General features: G+C 39.5%; 2 protein-coding genes across 9 annotated transcripts; both read left to right on the top strand.

Moving 5' to 3' along the window:
• Nucleotides 1-550: 550 nt before the first annotated feature.
• Osbp (oxysterol binding protein) lies at nt 551-7,153 on the top strand. Its single transcript, XM_022810717.2, has 11 exons — nt 551-711; nt 983-1,091; nt 1,416-1,762; nt 1,911-2,034; nt 2,118-2,353; nt 2,642-2,711; nt 5,405-5,455; nt 5,761-6,115; nt 6,231-6,447; nt 6,544-6,669; nt 7,021-7,153. The coding sequence occupies exons 3-11, from the start codon at nt 1,611-1,613 to the stop codon at nt 7,151-7,153; spliced, it is 1,464 nt and encodes a 487-aa protein (XP_022666452.1). The 5' UTR covers nt 551-711; nt 983-1,091; nt 1,416-1,610.
• A 114-nt stretch (nt 7,154-7,267) lies between these two features.
• LOC111253086 (uncharacterized) lies at nt 7,268-13,429 on the top strand. 8 transcript variants are annotated; one of them, XR_015330191.1, is made up of 4 exons: nt 8,673-10,110; nt 10,594-10,741; nt 12,365-12,437; nt 12,642-13,429. XR_015330191.1 is itself a non-coding variant. In XM_086992822.1 (3 exons), the coding sequence occupies exons 1-3, from the start codon at nt 7,615-7,617 to the stop codon at nt 10,595-10,597; spliced, it is 171 nt and encodes a 56-aa protein (XP_086848948.1). In that variant the 5' UTR covers nt 7,268-7,614; the 3' UTR covers nt 10,598-11,740. The 8 variants fall into 8 exon arrangements, 2 of the variants coding, with proteins under 2 accessions (XP_086848948.1, XP_086848947.1); XR_015330192.1 differs by lacking the exons at nt 8,673-10,110; nt 12,365-12,437; nt 12,642-13,429 and adding exons at nt 7,268-7,649; nt 8,384-8,504 and having other exon boundaries at nt 10,594-11,740; XM_086992822.1 differs by lacking the exons at nt 8,673-10,110; nt 12,365-12,437; nt 12,642-13,429 and adding exons at nt 7,268-7,649; nt 8,373-8,504 and having other exon boundaries at nt 10,594-11,740.
• Nucleotides 13,430-20,659: the final 7,230 nt, after the last annotated feature.

The following is a 20,659-nucleotide window of genomic DNA, read 5'->3' as shown; positions in this document are numbered from 1 at the left end:
AAAAAAACAGATTTAATAAATAATAGGAAATACCATCCTTACTGTTCTTATAATACTTGTTTAGGATGCCATAGCATTAGTATTTCTCTTAAATGCAATAGATACAACAACGACCACTGAGCTCATTTAGTAACTTTGTTGATTACCTGGACTATGTCAATGCCCTGTAGTATGATTATAAATCGTATTAGGGTCCTCCTGTGCACAGTTAAATCTCGTTCCTTCAACTGCAAAACAAAGACTCTCCAACTGTCTAGAGACTTTTGGATAACCCTTTATGCACCCTGTAAAAGCAGTCAGTTGAAGATAATAAGTCAGGTTCTTGATGGGGTGTGACAACCGAACCCTCAATACACACTCGGTCGAGCAGATTTGAATTCGTAAGCTGAAATCGTTATGCTTAGTGATTTCAATTCACCGGCCATTTCGCGAAGGTCATCGCGGTCGCTCGAATATTAGCCCGCTGCGAGGATTCATCCTCTCCACTCCCCTCAGACCGCCAACATTGTGCCAATGTAAATAAACATCCATCCATCCATCCATTCATGCACTGTGGTGCCAGATTGTGTTTTGATGTTGACGGTGGTGTGATCGTTCCATCTAATGGTACGGGAGTCAAGTGGTGACAAAGTGTTAGTGTGTGTGCACTCTCAGAATTGGACTGTAAACAAAAAACGAACCTTCGGCCTATAAAATTGTAGACCTGAAAGTGTATGTATTCGTCATATCACACAGTAGATATTTCGACAGCTGGGTGAAGATGATTAATGGCTATATTGTAGGGACATCAAAATATTACGACTGTAATGCTATCCATATGACAGCCATAAACCAGCTGTATGGACTACACCTTACCTACTTTGGAACAGCTGATTGCTGCTAAATAGTAACAATTAGTTTAGGTGTAGTTTAGGCTCAATGATTAGCAAATTTGAATATATCCCCTAATCAATACATTTATTGTGATGTTATCTATATACAGAGTCGATCGTGTTTCATGCCAGGGGTGACAGCTCTAATTGGCAAAGCATATAGCCAATATCAATGAGACCATCGTCAACTGCTGGGTTGCCTGCAGCTTATATTTGTCAGTAAGCTAACATTTTCGAAGTTAGTTACTAGCTTTGATATTGCCTCCCTCTACCTCATTGGTTTAGTGGAGCAGTTTGAGGGATTCTATAGAGATTCTGTAGATTCGAGGGTGAAGTGGGTTCTAAAAAGCTGATGCGTCAGCTTGACAAACTGCGTGACCGCCACTGCCGTCTGCTATCTGCTAAATCATTTTTTTGGGTACAATTAAACGAATACATTAATGAAATCCAAACAAATTAATTTTACAATTAGTTACTCCCGCCAAGCCTATCATTATTATCACGTCCACTTTGTGCAATACAATACGCTTACTGTTAGAATAGATTTTACAGGGCCTGTGCGACGGCATCACGGACAACAACGGTGATACTAAAAGCAAGAACAACCGCTATACCGGAGCTGTTAAAGGCTGGGCAAAAAAATCGTTGGTCAGGTCGCTGTCGCTTCGCTTGGCCGTTGTCGGCCGAGCGCGACAACGTAGGGATTCTTCGGGATCATCCGAACTCAGTGGAACGGACATGAGCGATAGCGGCAAGAATATCCCTGCGCCGCATTCGGGTGCGCCTGCTGTGACTGACATGAAAGGTTGGTTAGCTAAATGGACGAACTACCTCAAAGGTTATCAGAAACGGTGGTTCGTGCTACACGATGGACTACTTTCCTATTACAGGTGAGGACTGAAGCTTTTACTGGTTTTAGTCAGCGACTAATGGCGAGTTAATGATGACATAATAGGTGCAGTACTCTGTAATCTTCAACTGTCAATCATCCTGCGTAGGTTGTTCATGCTTCAAATTTAATTGGATCGTTTTATCTAGGAACCAAGCAGAGATGTCGCATACATGCCGAGGTACAATCTCCCTCGACTCTGCAGTTATCCACACTGAAGATTCCTGCAATTTTGTCATTTCAAATGGGGGAGCACAGACATTTCACTTAAAGGTGAGTTTTCGGTACTTCCCGTTGATTGTAACCAAAAGCACTACCTGCTGGGCGAGTTGCTTTAAAGGCAGTGCTCATTGCAGGCTGGCAACGAAGTAGAACGACAAAAATGGGTAACGGCATTAGAGTTGGCCAAAAGTCATTCAATTCGGCGCCAGGAAGCTGAAGAGGATGAAGAGCGAGGACTTGGTTTGGACCAGGTGTCACCAAAAGCAGCTCAGGATGAACAGGAGCGGCTTTTACGCACCCTCGCTGCTAAACGAGACGATCTACGGACGTGTAATGACCTCGTCGCCAAACATAGCTACGCCTTAATGAGGTAGAATGGAATTTCTTAAAGTCATAACCAATTTGCTTTAGAAGAATGTGTCGAGTACTAATTATAGTTATTATTCAGTGGTTTTAAGAATCACCGACGCTAGTAGTAAAAAAGCAAGTTTTCACTTCCAAATATTTACGTGTATACTGTTGCACACCTTTCCCTCATAAAGACAAAGTAAGAAATAAGAAGAGTAATTGAGTTTTTGATTAGACATTTTTCTAATCAGGCTTTAGATTGAAAGAGCCGCGAATCAACTAGCACACTCTTTTATCTATTGCATTTTAGGTGTTTGGGAGACCTCGAACAAACTGAAAGTTCTGACGGGGATGTTGCGGCTCGCAAAATAATGAAGCAGGTGCTGTATGAAGATTATATTTAACCAATTCCGATTAATATACAGTGCAATTTTCTCTATTCGATAGGTTCTAATATACTAAGAGCAGCATGCCACAAGGTTGTTTCCGCCTGAAAAGTTTTTCTGGTCATCTACCTTTGCAAAAAATGTTTACCTTGTCAAGTATGGGGCTATTTCTGGAGCCGTTATAGATATACCACTTTGTGGATTGTTTCGCTTTATACTATAAAGTAGTTACTTAGCAAGTTGTTTTCCTGTAATTTCCTCTAAACTATGTATAACTCCTTCTGTTGCGGCAAATATGCAATACCTTGCAGTGCAACATTTTTTCGGTGGCGTGCGCGACATCTCTTCCGTTTTACACGTTCTAGAAAGCGGTCCTGCACACTTCGTAATAGGTTTATACCTGTGAACAATAGAGACATATTACTCAAACGTTTATGCTTTTGTATAATGAGGTATTATTTAGTTGCGGGATTGTGACACCATCCTTACAGAATCAATCATGTGAAATTTAAACGTACAATTAACATTCAGTATATTATCACCCGCATCTTCATATGATGATATGCAGGGAAACAGTTCGTTGTCGAGTGACTATAGGGTATCATCAAGACTGATCTCAATTATGGTGCGTATCGGTATTAACAGTATCATTCTGTTTTGTCATGTCATAGGCAAAAGATATAGCCGGGTTTTAAATTAAGCTGTTTTATGTAGTTAGACACCAGTTCCTAGAATCAATGCTTAGGAGGAACCTGTTTGCTTGTTGGACGCATCGAAAAATCAGGGTGGGCGTTGACGAGAACGTTGCCGGTGTTCCTGGCTAGTGCCCATATCTGTCCGATTCTTAGTAGTTTTGTGCATGTTGATCTACTTCTATTAAGGCCATGTTGCTCTGACCCAGCAGACTTACCGAAGGACGAGTCCCAAGAAATTGATTAGAGATAATTGGTGGCAAGTGGTCACACTCATTCAAACATTAACTTAGCTAACAACAAACCAAGAGGTTTCACTTGGAGCGCTCGTAAGAACCTATACAGCCGTTACTTCATGCGATAGAAAAGAAAGTGAGGAAGACGGAGGCTTTCTCTACGTTATCGACTTTCAGAAAACTATTGTAATAAAGACGAGAAATGCTCTCATTCGGATTCAGTCAGTTATTGACGTAATGAAAGGTGTTCTTTGCGTTTTCGATGTCGGGTCTGACCTCAGTGAGATAATGGGAACAGGTTGTGGCACGCTTCAGCTCTTAAAGATGTTGGAGTAAAAGGGATCGAGACGATTAACGGTCATAAAGAAAGAAGCGTTCCTGTGTGTACTATTTTATAAGAATTTGCGAGAGGCTGACACAGTTTCGAAACTGCTTTCTTATTTAGCTATCGGCTAGATCACTAATTAGTATTAATGGGTTGAACAGTTAATTGAACTAACCTATACGTATGTTAGTTTGTGCTAGATAGTACGAAATTGACTTTTGCGGAAGCCGATATGTGATAATATTGGGATTTTCCAGTTTATTTTCGAGAGGTTTATAGAGCCACACAGACCGTAAGGCGTACGTGTTTCGAAGAGTTCATTTAGAGACTTACATAATTGTTATATGCGACAGGTCAGATCAGCGGTAAGTTCGTGCGGAGAGCAGTAAGCGCATATCAAGCTGATCTGAAGAGTTGTGCCAAGGAAAAGTCGACAGCAGCAGCTTCGATAGCTGTATTATCGACACGAATTTCACAAGAACTTATGTGATTTCGGACTAAAGTGCATACACCATCTATTTCTTTGCGAAACCTGTCGTGGCGAAATATATTATAAATGCCACCGAATGAAAATTCGGCTGACGGTAGCGTACCCTGTTTTTACTTAAGTAAGTCAACTCACCTGTATAAAAGGTATATATAAAAGAATATAAAGATCCTACTTCAAGTAGCGGATTACCCTCTTTATAAACAAATTTTCCATTCGCTCTCTACACGCGACCTTCTTCGATCAAACAATCCCTTGCCGATTTTTAGACCAATGCCTTAAAGTGAAGCATGTACATATTTGTTACCTTTGTCTGTTCTGTATTGTCGTATGGAGAGGCTAAATATAAAAGCGTCCGTGCGGAGATTTGTAACGCATCATCAAGCCACCAACTCACGCGCGCCGGAAATGTCTAAGTAAATTCATAGCGAATTTTTTGATAATTGTCAACATGTGCCATGATAGTCTTGACCGACTACGTTTCCCATCAAAAATGTTTCAGACTTGAGCTGCTTTTGTATCACTAGATACAAATATTCGACAGGCTATATTTATGGTAGCAACGTTTCGTCAGCATTGTGTTCGAAATATTTATAATTGAAAATGATCTGGTTAATCAGTTAACCCTGTTTTGACTTTGGTAAGTGTTAGGTATAATGGTCATCCGCATTATCAAAAATTTGGTATGAATTATTTGCCACAGACTTGCAGGCCTCTTGAATACTCTGCAGTTAGGTTTATTTGAAACGATGTTTATCAATCAATTTTTTCACAGACACTGTCAGGTAAACGGCTCCATAGGAAGGATACGAAACTAAGGATCGTTCTGAACAAGCATAGGGACCAGGAATCTAGTTTCGGTAACGGGTTGAGTAGCACCTACATATGAACTACTTTTCTCTGCGGAAGCTGCCATTGTCTATAACATCGAGACATTTCGATTTCAGGTAAATGAACGAGCAACGCTTTTCCGAATTACAAGTACTAATATTGTCAAGGTGAGTTCTACTGCTCGTTCGTTTTAACAGGGAGTGTTTTCGTCGAAGGTTTTAGCTGCCGCACTACAGTTCCGTCTATTAAAATGCACTTATGTTACAAAAGCAAGTAACAATATGTGTCGTACAAAAGCTCAAATTTATATATATTTCACTGACGCGACTTTCTCACTAATCTTGCGCATCGGTTATTCTGTCTTATACTGTCTATGCATCCAAAAATTGTAAATAAGGTAACAGCAATCAATATCTTCTAGATTCAACTGAGACTACATTCTAACAACGCTTGGTTTTTTTTTTATCAAAAGACAAGTGTAGAATTTGTCGAAGTCGCCCAGAGCCTATATCATCAGTGGAGTCGATTATTAGAACATGAACATTCGCAACGGCTCAAACTTGAAGAACAACTGGAGCAGCTGGCTAGACAGCACTCACATCTAGAAAGAGCTGCGAAGGAAGCGGCGTCTAGTGGCGGGTGGAATAATTATACAACCGGTTCAGAAGGGGACGAGGAAGAATTTTTTGATGCGGCAGAAGAAAACGACAATGGTCCGCATGACTTTGTTCTTTCACTGCCAAATCCACCCTTGCAGCAGGTCATCCCGGGGCATGCGGTCCGACACAGTAAAGCGCCACGCCATTCTGGGAGTACCACTAGCGAAGGTCAGTAGGTGAAGTAATCAATTTCTGGATACACGAATTGTCTATTTTTTAAAATTATTGTTGTTAATGACATGTAACTTTTTTACAATAATATATACATATTTGTTATCATCAGGTAACGAATTAAGCGGAGGTAGTAGCGATGACGAATCCGATGAGTCCCCACAGTTTGCTGAGGCAAGCGTTGTGCGAAGAAAGCGAAGCAGTACAGAACCACAAACGGCAGAGCAGGGAGGCATTATTATGGATCATACTGCTGGTGAAATCATTTCCACCAGCGTCCACAGGCGAAGCCGTGTACCTGAGAAGCCAAACTGTTCTATCTCTTTGTGGTTAGTTGCTTTATCATTTCGTTGGTTATTATGTCGACCTATGCAGAGCAGGGTCTTTGAAGTCGTAATAACATTGTAACGTATATATTACCACAGGTCTATTATGAAGAATTGCATAGGTAAGGAGTTAACGAAAATCCCGATGCCGGTACACTTCAACGAGCCGCTATCAACTCTTCAACGTTTGGCAGAGGACTATGAGTACTCAGCATTACTCGATAAGTAAGGCGTCTCTCTTTCTTTATATATAAATATATATATACATATTAAATTTTCGTCGAAAACGATGCTTTATGTGGGAGCCATACATCTTGTATCTAGTTATGGCGATCTGAACGACTCAGTGCCATCCATACTTGGTTTAACATAACTTCAAATTCGTAAAAATGTACGTTCATTTTCGATAATTTATTTCTCAAGTTGCGAGGCGTTCGTTAACCGCAGGAGTAGGCGGTAAGCCCAAACGTGCTTTTAAGCCTTATTCGTGTTATATTTCGTGGGCATTAAACGTTTGCTTTGTTTTTTACGATTATCTTGTTAAGTGTTCCCTTTATTGATTTTACAATATTGCAGGGCGGCTCGTTGCTCAGATCCCCATCAACAACTCGTTTACATTGCCTGTTTCGCGATTTCATCGTATTCTACCACAGCTAACCGAACCGGCAAACCATTTAACCCGCTACTCGGTAGGTTCCTCTGCTTCTAAATGATTGTCTAAATATTGTTTTTTTGCGTTTATCAAGGCCTTTTCACAAAGGCTATATACGGCAGTCGTAGCACAAGGCCTTGCTTAACATGATTAGGTTTTACAGTCAAGAGATCCTTGAGTGTCAACGGCAGTCGTAGCACAAGGCCTTGCTTAACATGATTAGGTTTTACAGTCAAGAGATCCTTGAGTGTCAACGGCAGTCGTAGCACAAGGCCTTGCTTAACATGATTAGGTTTTACAGTCAAGAGATCCTTGAGTGTCAACGGCAGTAAGCAGCAGATCGTTCCATTAACGATCTCGAGGTGTTTATCCGATACGAATATGGTTCCTTCCCTGTAACAATGGTACTATCGATATGGTGCTACCTTGTAGTTGAATTGAACGACACTGCTAAGGCTCTTGTTAAAAACTTATTTAATACACTGATATAAATTTGTCCACCGAATATATATCAGGAAATGTTAAAGACATCTGCACAGAACTTCGCAAAAAGGTGAGCCATATGAATAAAACGAGTGATAGAAGCAATCTACCACTCGTTTCCCTGAACTAGGATTTAGACTTGTGAGGCAAAACCTAATCAAGAAACAGTGACCCAGTTAGTTCAGTCTATATGCTACAAGTAATCATCTACCTCAAGATGGTCGTTATGGTGCTACAAGACCACAATAAACAGACCATTCTCTGGAGTGCACATTAAACTACTTTCATCTTTTTAAGATACCGAATGTCTAAGGGAACTATATACCCATGTACCCATATAAAAGAAAGTGATTTACAATATTACGTTACCAATTACAACGTTGGCGAAAGCTTCATACTATTATTCGTCCATAAGATCACCCTAACGATTTGGCCCTATTTGAGCAAAAATTTATTTGGGCTTGACGTCGGGTAGGTAAGCTTAAATAATAATAATAATACTTGTGAAAGTTGTAAAATTTCACTGCAAGTCTATTTAAATATCAGCCATATATAATTTAGTGTTTAGTTTAAGGAAATCATTTGTTATATGTACAGCATTGTCACGGAGGCGTATTATATGCCTGATGTCAGTGAAATTCATGTGGTACAATTTGAGGGTGCGTAACACACGCAGTGGTGATTTTTTTTGCGTACAAGAACTCCGTGGCGTTAGTGTCCTCTTAAGTAACCGATTTTCGTGTCCGATCTAATCTAGTACATAATGTTCTTCCAATCGCACATAAATTTTAAGCGTATTTGTAGATGATGGTAGAAGTGATGGGTACGGTCGAGGTCTGGCAAGCGGCAATAAACGTATAATAGAACAGCTGTGTACTACCAGTGACGCTCTCCCGATGACTTTGTCGCTGTCTACCTTTCACACGTAAGTTGATTTTTTTTCTTCCAAGTCAGCTTATTCGCGTCGGCAAATCCAATTAGTTAAAAAGCAACATCGTTCCATTTATCAAGGGTTACGAATAAACAGAATCATCAGAAGTTTTTTCCCAAATATAAAGTTTCCTATGCTAAGAGTTAGTTCTTAATAACATTAGTGGCATAATATTTACCAAATATGAAGCCCGTCGTGAAGATTACTATTGCAGCAGGAAACGTCCTATAGCGCCTCACGTCCATGTCCCGTAATTACTATGCTAAAATTACGCCTAGGTCACGTCAGGCCTTCTCTTCGAGGTTCTCTATCGTTGATTGGCGAAGAAGAATCGAAACATCGACTAGTAGAACCAAGCAACTTTCAAGGAGCAGCAATAAAACATTGAACTGTTACCCAACGAGTACGAGACACTCGCCAGAAACATTGGCCGACCACATCGTTACTGCAGCTAAACGAACCCATACGCTGAGCTGCCCTTGCACCACCCGGACATGCCGAGCAAACCACACAAAGTCTCTGAAACAGCAAACTCCTGTGACGCAGTACTGTTATCAAGTACTGGAATGGAGAGCCGTAACAGAATTCAGAATGCGAACCAAAATTGCGCCCTAAATATTATATTGGCCGGCAGGCGCTCTCACGTACACATATCGAGAAGGGCCAGGCCACGGAAAGGAGGTCGAAACGCTAAAATCTGTAGTGTGCTGTTCAAAGTCGGCACAGCGTTATATAACTGGAACTGTTACCGTTTCGCCAGTTGCTACCTAAGCCAAAAGTCTAGTCGATCTGGTCATTAGTTAGAATAGTAACTTGCATCATGTTTAAGAAATAATCTGTGAAACATAAGCGCGAGACAATGGCGATTCATAATTCTATCAAATGTACTGCGAATAAAAAATTCGCATAAAAATAAGCCCAATTGCACGTGATACTGGCAAAATAATTGGGATAGCATAATGCTCAATGCAAATGGTCCTTCCTTCTTTCTTTCTGCTTGTGCGTGCTACCTACAGCTAACCAGTCCACTCTGAGAAAGTGAGCTGGTTAAATTTCACAAATTACAATATTTTATAGCAGTTTACTCATTGGATAAAAAAATATACCAGGGTCCATGCTCTAAGGCTCGAGTACTTGAGTTGTGTAGCACTCGTTAATCTGTGCAGCGAGGAGACGAAGATCTACCATATGTGTACCATGCATATGTAATCAATTTGCACACGCTCTACGACAATATTTGCTATGTTTGTGCATACCAATGGAAGTCAGCGGAAGGATTTTCTATTTTTATTGAACGTCTGACGCTTACATACTGAAGAGTGCACAGTTTCGAGTGAGGGCGTTGTGCTGCTAATGTAACAAAAACAAGATGACCACGTGCCACACCCACCGATCACTGCTGTACAGGATAATTGCAAAAACACAGACGATTGCAAAACGCTAAGTATCACGATGCCTATAGGGAGCGACTTTAAGCATAACAATAAAAATCAATACAACTTAATGGCAGCCACGTCAAGCTGCAATATCTGAGTTTTGGGACAATGAATGTGACAAAAGATGTCCCGACTTGGCCAAAAAATTACGACGGAGGAACGAGGTACGTAAGGTTTTGATCATCATACCATTAGAAAAAGATGGTAATTTTGTACTGCGTTTTATTACATAGAACAGCTTTAATCGCGGTAACCAGCGGATACGGTACGTTGATAGGCGCCTCATTGACGTAATCACGTGCTTTGAAATTCAGCAATCTCTGGATACTATGGGTTTGGAACGCCTTTCTCATAATAACACTCCCTGTTTTTATTTTTATTTGCGTACTCCAATATAATAATCGTGCCAATAACAGCGTCCGCTGACTCAATTGTATATTGAGCCGATATAACGAAACGGAGTACATAAGGAGAAATTACTAAAATACAGGATACTATTACGTGAGCGTAATGTGGTCAAAGGTAAAAAATAATTTCTAAAAACAAATCCGGGATTATATATATATATATATATATATTCATTCTGCGTTATTTTCGTTAATTAGCGAAACATCTTTTATTTATAATTGATCGAATCCATGTTGCAGGTGATGCTTCTAGATGCGCTGAACATCTGGAGTGCGGTGCTGGCTCCCCAACAAGCTCTGCTGTCCTCATTGCAGTTTCTTATTGAGCAGCTGCTCAATAAGATACCTGCAATGATACCATGAGATACCATCACTCCACTGAGATGAAGTACGTGCGCGGTTTTGCCCTTAACGTTGCTTATACAAATTGCAGTTGTGTTGTATTGTGCGAATTCTAATTATCCATGATGTTTAAATACTGTAGGAATGAATGGTGCTCCTGATCGACGATTTCAACGAATTGTTACAGTGTACCACTGTCCAAACGTCTAGTAGACCTTTAATACCTAGAAATATCTAATTCTGCAACTTGGTGCAGGTTACGGAACCCAGTCTATAGTGGATGGAGCCGATGGTGCCCGACGGGTCAAGGTATTTAGGTACTGCGGCTAAGTGGCATCTTTGGAACGCTTGGGATTTCTGTGTGCTTAGCTGTCTGCGACGATGCGGTCCTTTTCGAACTGAATTCAAAAGTCAACTCGACAAATCTAATTAGGAAAACAGACAACGATGGACGAACGGGAAACTGAATGCAAATTACCAATAATAAACAGACATCGCTTTGCCTTTATTACCTATACGCATACGAAGGTGGCGCCTGTAACTGACCTATAGAGGAAAATGTTTGGCCTGTAGAAGTACTAGAGCAGAACATCTGTCTCACGCTCAGCGTGACTCTTACGGAGAGAGAATTTCGAGAGACTAAGGCAATACGAACATGATCCTTTTTTTTTTTTTTTTTTTATACTACATATAGAAGAATACTAGAAGTTTTACACTACATAATTCTTGCGGTGTGGAATTATCTATCGAAACATCTCACAAATATAAGCATAACAAAGATGCCAATTAAAAGATCACTAATGTTGTAAAACGGAGGAAGATCTAAACGGCAAGTTTATTGGGTTATTAGATTTTTTCTAAAGTTTTATATGAGTTTTATTATGTAACACAAGTTATGTAACACAGAACTTTGTCAATTCATAGAAAATTTAACAAGTCACGGAAAATGACAGGCCACCCAACAATAGACGAAGCCGGTGAGTAATAGAAGGTATACAAAAGCCAATGCCGAACGAATAAAGTTTCCCACGCAGAATTTCACAAATAGACTATTTAGTTTTTTAAATAACTTTGCGAGTTCCGTGCAAAATCCTATAAGATGCTGCCGGACAATTTTGAAGCCAGTGGGGTGTTGTGCATTGTAATTCGTGCTCAGTTTTGTAACACTATGGATCCATCCGAGATAAGCCTTGTCAGACTTCATGTATAATTTCATGTGCTTGCTCTATTATGAGTATCGTTTCTATTGTATCAATAAGACAAACATCTAATCCCCACAAATAAACAATGCCGACAGATCCACTAAAAGCAAAAATCGTTTGTTTATAAGGAAACGATTTGTGTCATTTGCAAATTTTTACCACCCCAAATCCAAGAATGTATCGTTAATTGCATGGCATTGCATTTTCGAAGACATGCAAGCTCCAGTAACATAGCTCCCAAGGCTCCTCAAAATCAAATCTGTGATTTGACCAGCAAAATCATATGCTAAAGTTACCGTAGCCTTCCGAACATGAAGTACAAGTTCTGCTGGGTCGCAGGTGTTCCCAGAAGATTTATACCCAACGATCAGCTGGAGCGACTCCATGAGAGAACCCTTATTAGCATCGTACTCTCGTTCTCATGCCTAAGGACTACTAGCTTTGTCCAACTTCTTCTTCATTTGCAGGCGCTTTAAATATACGAGTGTTTTCCTCATCCGATTCGATACAAGGACGTTACAAAGCCTTGTCTGAAATCAGGTACTTCATCTGTCGATGACATAACATTCCACTAACGGCTATTAATTCATCATAACGGGAAAGACATCAATTTCTAGTCCAGAGTACAGGGTAAATTTTTATTTTGTACAAAATGGTGTAGCAATATGATGTCTAATAGCAGTAAATGTGCATGTAGTAAGGCTATCGACCTCTTTTCTTCACTATATAACGTGATTTGTGTAGATTGGCTGACGATTCCCCAGGTGGTTGAATTTGATTTGCTTCTGTATACCCGAACGACATTTTGTTCGAAAACAAGACAACATAGAGTTCATTGGATAATGGAGAATCTCCAGCGGCGGCGCGTTTCCCCGTATGGGTATAACAGTGACGACCAAGTGTAAAACCAGAGACATTCCGGAATATATAAAGACGATCAAGAATCAATGAAGAATCGCGGCGGTAAAGGCCTCTACTTAGGAGAAGCTCCTAATCGACCACAACGACATCAACAAAAGCAAAATCAACAAACAGGACAATGTACGTCGTGCAGAGGAGTTAAATGGTAGTTCCAGGTGTACGTCTACGGGCTGCATGCACCTGCCTAAGAATATTTATCAGTAACTATTTGTTATACTCACATGCATATTAACGTCTCGCGTTGTCATATCTACGATTTTCTACAGTTACGTTTTTCAGTTTAACTGATATATGTTATATAACGATATTCAAATATCGAACTGAAACATTGGATATTAACAACTTGCCAAATTAGGATATTGACTAGAAAAATAATTGCTATCCACACTGTCGTCCACACTGGTACTATAGTATAGTAGTAGTATAGATAGTATATATATAGTAGTATATATATATATATATATATATATATATATAGTAGTATAGATAAGCTTAGTGTTTCAATCATACGTTCCACTTACGTCCAACCGTAGTAAGGTGCGCAAGAAATGATATAACGAAATTAATAGGCAACTTCAATGAAGTATAGCTTTGGAATTTTGCATACATAACGGTAGCTTATATAATCACTTTAAACCGTAAAAGTTTTGTACCAGCAGGGTCACCAGGTAAGCGATAAGGTAACCAAGATATTAATCGTCCATTAAATGCAGTTATGCTATTTCCAATAGGACACCATATATTTCTGCATTTCTGAATGATGGTAAATTAATTAAATATTTTGGAACAATATAAAATAATTGCACTTTTTGAAGATCAAAAGGTTTAGCGCCACTATTATTTAAAACTACATTCAAATCAATAGGTACATTAGGTCCAAATGTTCTGAAACAACTCCGTACACTCCGAGGTGCGTTTGAGACAACCTTATCTGAAGTTTCCACTTGATGATGTGTCTCAGGCAGTAATCTTATTTTATAACGAAAAACTTTAAAATTGCTTGCTTAATTTTTCTCGAATATTTTGAAGTAATGACGTGAACTCCTATTTTAGGATCTAATGTTGTCATAGTTCCTGAAGACGGTGGCTGTACGGAACCGTCGTACTGTTTAAGAACTCTTGTAACGAGAATTCTACTAAGTCTGTTAAACCGAAGAAGATCTTTATTTTATAATGGCTCCGATAATGTTTCGAACGCCGATTAATAGTTTGAGTAATTGTGTGGCGAGGTGCCATGTAATAGCTTGATGAACAGCCGTTGATGCGAACGGCGGATTCGCGTAGATAAAATTTCTAAAAAATCCGGCTCCACCTCCTGAACCAGCAACTGCTGCCACAACAGGCCCGCCTTTCATTTGAAAGCCACTTGGTTTCCTGATATAACATCTCAAATTCCAACAATATACACGCCTTGCCTCCTTTACTTCCCTGGAAAGCGTTGATGCTACTGTAATCGAACTAGCCTCAAATGATGCTGGGTAAACATCTTAGCTTCCTACGTAACTTTTTTATCTCACGATCACCACTCAAGTACCACTTGACAAAAGAAGCAACATACACGTAAGGGGCCACGCGACACACCCGGCCATACCAACCAAAGATGCAAAGAGGTGATAAGGAGGCTTTTATAATAGAGTCTGTGGAAGCAAGAAGGTTTAAACATGGAAAGCAAGAAAGTTGCTTCGGGCAATACTAGGCTTCGGCAACATGAGGAGTACGAGAGTAGCATGGACGTTAAATAACTACACGGAGAGAGATCTCAAGGTGCTACGTAGGAATGCTTCTAAATGAAGATATTTAGTGTGGGCTTTGAGGCAGCTCCAACCACTGGTACTCCTCATCTACAAGGATACGGAGCAGCTAAATACGCTAAAGCCCATAGAAGCCCATAAAAAAACAATTGTCTGATCGTGTACATATTGAATTTGCAAAAGCCAGTGAAAATAAAAACATTCAATATTGTACGAAATCAAATAATTCCGAAGAATTCGGTTAACGTTCAAATCAAGGAGCTCGCAATAATTTACACAATACGGTGGATACTCTATTGGTACCTCACGAAGACCCCATAGAAAACGTTGCTGCAAGCCTTCATCAAATTCGGCAAAGGAATTAGAGATCTGGCTAATCAACTTAGTTCTCCAAAACTTAAAATCAAATTTAAAATCGCACCAAAGAGAAAACATAGAACAAAACTCGTCGTGGTATGGGGCTATCCAGGTACTGGCAAATCACTTGGTGTACGTAAATGTGCCGAAGAGCTTGTTGGAGAGCAAGAAGTATACGATAAAAATAGAGGCGAATGATGGGAGGGCTATTCAAATAACAAAGCCGTTACTATTGGTGACTTCTATGTGTGGATCAGATATGATGAATTACTTATCATCGCTGATCAATATCCATACAAAGTCCCTATCAAGCAATCATTGACCAATTTCGGTGCTCACTGGATGTTCATTACAAACAATATACACCCCGAAATCTGCTACTATTTCAAAGGATTCAGTTAGCTGGCCCTTTGGCGACAAATCGATATTCTCATTCATCTCTCTAACCCAAAACAACCACTCCTTGTAAAATCATATCAACATTTTGAATACTACTGTTGATGACAAAAAATAGTGTTGCAAGCCTCGACTTTTTCAGCTTATCTTTTTTTTCTCAATTTAGGCGATTCCGCATATCATAGCGTGATTCGTTAACTCTATACTAATTAACTCGATACTTCAGCTTCTTCGCCATCGCGGCGGAAATGACTATTCCAGCGATGCTGGAGAAAGCTTTTTGGCCTTCTTGCCATTTGAGGCTGGCGTCCCTCTGCAAATATTCACCTCTGTGACTGTACTTTGAGTGATCAAGCTTCTGCGTTTGCGATTTCATATTTTCGGTATACCAATCCTATTTCTGTTTCTACATCTGTAGTGATCTAACACTTGGTAAATTTAACTTAAAGATCACGTTTACTGTTGTTTTGTCATTGCCACTGTCATTGCATGTTTCCCTACACATATTATGCTTTCGCATAAAGAAATTGCGTTTTAATGGAACGTAAGTAAGATTAGCCCTCATATGTATCCATATGTTCATTATATACTATAAGGGTGATCAGTTCCTACTCTTGTTCTTTTTTTCGAGGCATCACAATAGAAGCCTGCCCTGTGTGAGTTGTTGGCCTGATCTTTCTCGAAAAACTCCTCACGGAAACGCTACTTCGACGACTTCATTATTGTTCAGTTGGACAGGAACATATTAAAGTAGGGCACAGCTATTGTAAGCCGTATAATAGCTTATAGGATAATTAACACTTTCGGCATTAATACATACTCACTTATCCCTTGCTTAAAATAATAAAAAAAAGTAGCAATAATAGTGTTATTCAAATGGCAACAGCAGTCATACTGCAGTTTTATATACAGTTTGTCGTATATTCTTATATATATATTGTTAAGGTTCCTCTAGAAATAATCTTCTTCTAAGTTTCATTCTTTATATGTCTTAAGGTTCTAATATGCCTAGGCAAGAACCCGTACGAGTCAAGTCGGACGAATATTGTAGGTACCTCATGTGGGTAAGCTAATTACTCACTGACCTGCGCAGAAGATACAAATCTCACGGTTTCCGTAATAGTCCAAAGACAGTAGCCTTTGTATTGTAGCTTGTAGATATATGGCATTTCAGGCCAATATTCAGCTAAGGGCAAGATGCTTCCACTCATTTACTAATAACCAAATGGATTACGGCAATAGTAATTATTACGACTCTGTTTGATAAAATTTTTTAAGCCGAGACTGCTGGAGTTAGGTCTTGTAGCACAATGTAAAAGCTTGATTAATACAAATTCAGTATTCTACCTTCTCCTCATTTTCATGCAAAATGTATAAAGATTTTGTGGCATTGGAGTGCACGAAGACAAACTTAACTCTTGCCTAAAAAGTAACGTTACTGAGTGAATAAATCCATTGCATGCAATTGTCTAAAGAAATAAGATTTTCGAGTTAAAAGTGTTTTTCTTATGCATCGTAGTCGGGCCGGGATCACTAATTCTAAGAAATGTCTGCTTTAAAAAAGCATTTTATTGGACGCTCTCGCGATAATCATTCCAACCAAATAAACTTCTGTATTATACGAAGACAACTATGCATGAACAAAATAAGTAGTTAAAAAAATGTCAGTGTCATAGAATTACGTGTACGTATAATTCCAAAATATCTCTACATAATGAAGCCAATTTTTAATTATTTTATCGACATCTGTGTATGGGCTAAATACCACAAAAGTGAATAACCGTATGCTGTGCTTAGAAGAATTTTAAGGAAAGAACGTATCAATCTTTCTGGAAGGTGTTATAACAAAGACATAGATTGAGAGACATTAGGACATAGATTATTATGGACATTATTATGGACATAGATTGAGAGAAATCAGGTACATTGTAAGGATGCAGAGGTGTAAGCAAGCTAGCAGAATAGGGTTTGAGTAATAACAGGCCGCGCCTTCCGGACGTAGCTATGGGTAATTCGGAAAATTCTCACATCTAGCCAGAAAAAGCTCTGCCGCATCGTTGTGAGTGTGGCAAGCCATGCAAATTCAAATCAAAATAGAGGATGCCATCTCTTCCGGATGTGAACTTGGTAATTTCACCTAACAATTTTACGTGGTTACTATCCACCAAATTACCAAAGTTACCAAAAGGGATTTCTTTCGCTTTTTGTAGAATAATACACTCTTAGGAACGCTGTGAGGTACATCGATAGATTTCAACGGATAAACATTGCACTAATTACATTCCATGATGCGTGCAATCAAGTGCGTATTGCTGAATTTTTTAAGTTAATTAAAGTCAGGAAGAAAAAAGTTACAGATATGCAAAAATAAATTATACGCATGGAACCCTTCGGGTCGACGTTCTTGTTCCTCTCCACCAAACATCGAAGGTAGAAATCTCTAGAAGCACACTTGTGAAGGGTCTTTTGAAGCAGATGGTGCATGTATTTCACAGTACGATCAACAGCAGCGGGGTTATCGCTATAGGGTGTAAGGGTTTTAAAGAATGAGAAAAGCCGATTTACACTACGATCAGTGTTCAAGTCAGTCTCAAGCAGAACATTAGGTCCTTTTTTGAAACTGCTCAGCAAGAGAACATGCATCGTGTTTGCGAAGTCAACAGATTATTTAAAAGAAGAAGTTTATAAAATAGCTCGACTCCTGAAGTATCTTAAGCGTTTGTGAGCGGAACGACTCAGCCAACGGTCATCTCGTGTATAATAAGTTAGTCCAGCTAAGAATCAGCGACATCATTTTCAATGACGTAAAGAACTTTGAGTCAACTGAGTGGCTCAGCTTAGTTAACTCGTTTATGAGAATATTTTCATGTAGCAGCACATCGGTAGAGGGAAGCGACTTGCCACATATTCGGGCGTAAGTGTGTTGACGCTAAAGAGCTCTTTGGTAGCGAGCTCCTTGTTACGAGATGCATCAACCAACTCTAGGGTACACCTGTACAGCCGTCGATCAGAACTGAGACGCTGTTATACATAGGTCACTTCGGCTACCATTAAGTAACTGTACCCAGCGGAAAAGATTGTTCTGATCAGGCATAGGCTCTCCGATTTTGATTGGCCTTCGACACGAGTGCAATGGCTAGGCCCTCCGCGTCCATCGAAAATCAGCTGTAAGGATCAAACGAAAATAGCTGCTCGACGCTAATGTACAGTGTATGCTACTCGTTTAAGTAATTTAAAAATACGCCGCTTTTATAAAGTAAAAGTGATGACAGAATCCACCGATGGCCCACGCGCTTGTGTCAGTTTCAGCATCATGCCAACTACTACGATATCCTAAGTATTAATACAGGCTTCTATTTGATTTATAGAAGGTTTCGTTCAAAACGTCTCTTAGGGTTAAGCTACTTTTTTTTTAATAGTTCATATTGATAAATTTCTCTTGTTTCTTCGTCGTTATTTCAAAATCTATTTATCGTCGAACTTCTTCCATGTCTACGTGCGGTATCCGTTTGCAAGTTTTCGTGAGTAAAGAGACAATAATGCATGCAGCAACTTTATAAAGTTTATAAAGTTCACTTTTTTCGAGTTTTCTTCCTGCGAGCGAACATTTCGGTGATATGTTCATCTTTAATTAAATTGAACGGGATTTACTTAGAGATAGAATTTAAGAAGAGTATTTGCAAAACCGCAAAACTTCGATGTTTGAAATGTCCTTTACAGTATCGGAACATAATTTACAACGAAGCGAAAACGGGGCGTTTAGCTCGAACATCACTGATCAAATAGGCATGTGGTACAGGGAATTATCTAATTACCAGTGTTGACTGTCACACTATTTATCACGCATTAGAGTAGAACAAGTTCTACCAGGACCTTACGCATTCCTAAAACAAGGGCTCGCTAAATGGTCATCACACTAAAAATGTAGTTCCTATTTGCTGTTTATTTACGCATTAAGGATACGCTGCTGGCGTTCTAAGAAACCCAGTTTGTACTTTAAACGAATCGCGTATTAATACGATACGTTTCCGGTCGACTCAGCTTTCGATAGTTTTTTTTCACCATTTAATTAACAGCCGTAGTCTCTCGAGACGTGGCACTTGCCGCTTGCGCTTCCACAGTTAACAAGAGTAAGTCATAAATACAGCGATAGAACGAACGGCTCCAGACCTTCACAGAAAACAAACCTCGTACGGAAAGGGTCACATGAAACGCTATATGAGCGTCTAATTAATTGATTGATTTACTTATTGAGTATTAAATGGTTCCGAAGTCAGTAGCTTATCCGATATGCGCATGACAAACTCTTATAAATATGCACTTCAATTTCCGTCGCTATTTTGTTGCTGCTTAGGCTGACATGCTTCAACTTTTGTTTAATAAGAAAAGCAGTACTTTTGTACCTCCATATCATTTACACGGAAGTCTATACGATATAGCGTCATTTAGATGCCATTGCGTACGATTTTCAGTAGAAGGACTGGTGTTCACACTTCAAACTGTATATTTACTTGCATTCTAGCTCGTACAGCTGTCTGCCGGAACTGCTACTATTGAGGTTGCTTTTCGTTTACACAGAGCCAAGTTTACTTGTATCTACTCAAATCCTATTTTGTGTTTTACATCGTACGCCCCTTATGAATCAATGAAGGACATATATCGAACAGATCAGCTGAGTGATACTAATCATTCGCTGTTAAACACGACCTGCTCTGTATATGTGAAGGCAAATTAGGGTATGAACACGGTCTGGGGCAGTTTTGCCAGTGGCAGCGAGAACAACAGCGACCTTCAATGGGACCGGACGTGTCTTGTTCTAGTTAAACTTGCTATCAATTACAAACTCAGCACAGGTGGGTGGGCCTGCGGTCTGGATCCACACCTTCAAGAGACCGCGCCTCAACATTGATGTAAAAAAAGTAATTCCTTTTTTATCCTTCCATGAACCGATCAATGACTTGTTTCAGAATGCCTACAAGCCTGAGGATTATTACTCATATTTGACGCTAAATTGACGATAAGCGCTTCTGACAGCTAACCATTCTCTAAAGATAACATATTTACTATTAGTGTTTAGCAATACAAAGGGTCTAGATCGGCAATATACATGGATCCTTATAAAATAGTTCTTATAACGCAAACGATTGCTTAAATAGACGCAAAAGATAGCATGTACTAATCGCATAGGTAGTGTACCCACTGCCGGATCAAGTTTTTATTTTTTAATTGAAGATGGTTTGCCATGTCTTCAAGTGGGCATTCCCTGTTGATAGCAATCATGACGAGCGCAGTTCGCAGACTTCGTCCAGCGCCTGTTTCTCTACTAAACACATTTTT

The sequence above is a fragment of the Varroa destructor genome, unplaced genomic scaffold, assembly GCF_002443255.2.
Source record: "Varroa destructor unplaced genomic scaffold, Vdes_3.0 BEIS01000006.1, whole genome shotgun sequence".
Classification (NCBI taxonomy): Eukaryota; Metazoa; Arthropoda; class Arachnida; order Mesostigmata; family Varroidae; genus Varroa; species Varroa destructor.
Note: the sequence above shows the minus strand (reverse complement) of the source record. Positions and strands in the feature narration are given on the sequence as shown.

Coding starts and splice junctions, on each gene's coding strand:
- Osbp (XM_022810717.2), top strand. CDS start 1,611: ATGAGCGATAGCGGCAAGAATATCCCTGCGCCGCATTCGGGTGCGCCT. Junction 1,763..1,910: donor GGACTACTTTCCTATTACAG/GTGAGGACTGAA, acceptor CGTTTTATCTAG/GAACCAAGCAGAGATGTCGC. Junction 6,116..6,230: donor TGGGAGTACCACTAGCGAAG/GTCAGTAGGTGA, acceptor TGTTATCATCAG/GTAACGAATTAAGCGGAGGT.
- LOC111253086 (XM_086992821.1), top strand. CDS start 7,884: ATGTCTAAGGGAACTATATACCCATGTACCCATATAAAAGAAAGTGAT. Junction 8,051..8,372: donor TTATTTGGGCTTGACGTCGG/GTAGGTAAGCTT, acceptor ATAAATTTTAAG/CGTATTTGTAGATGATGGTA.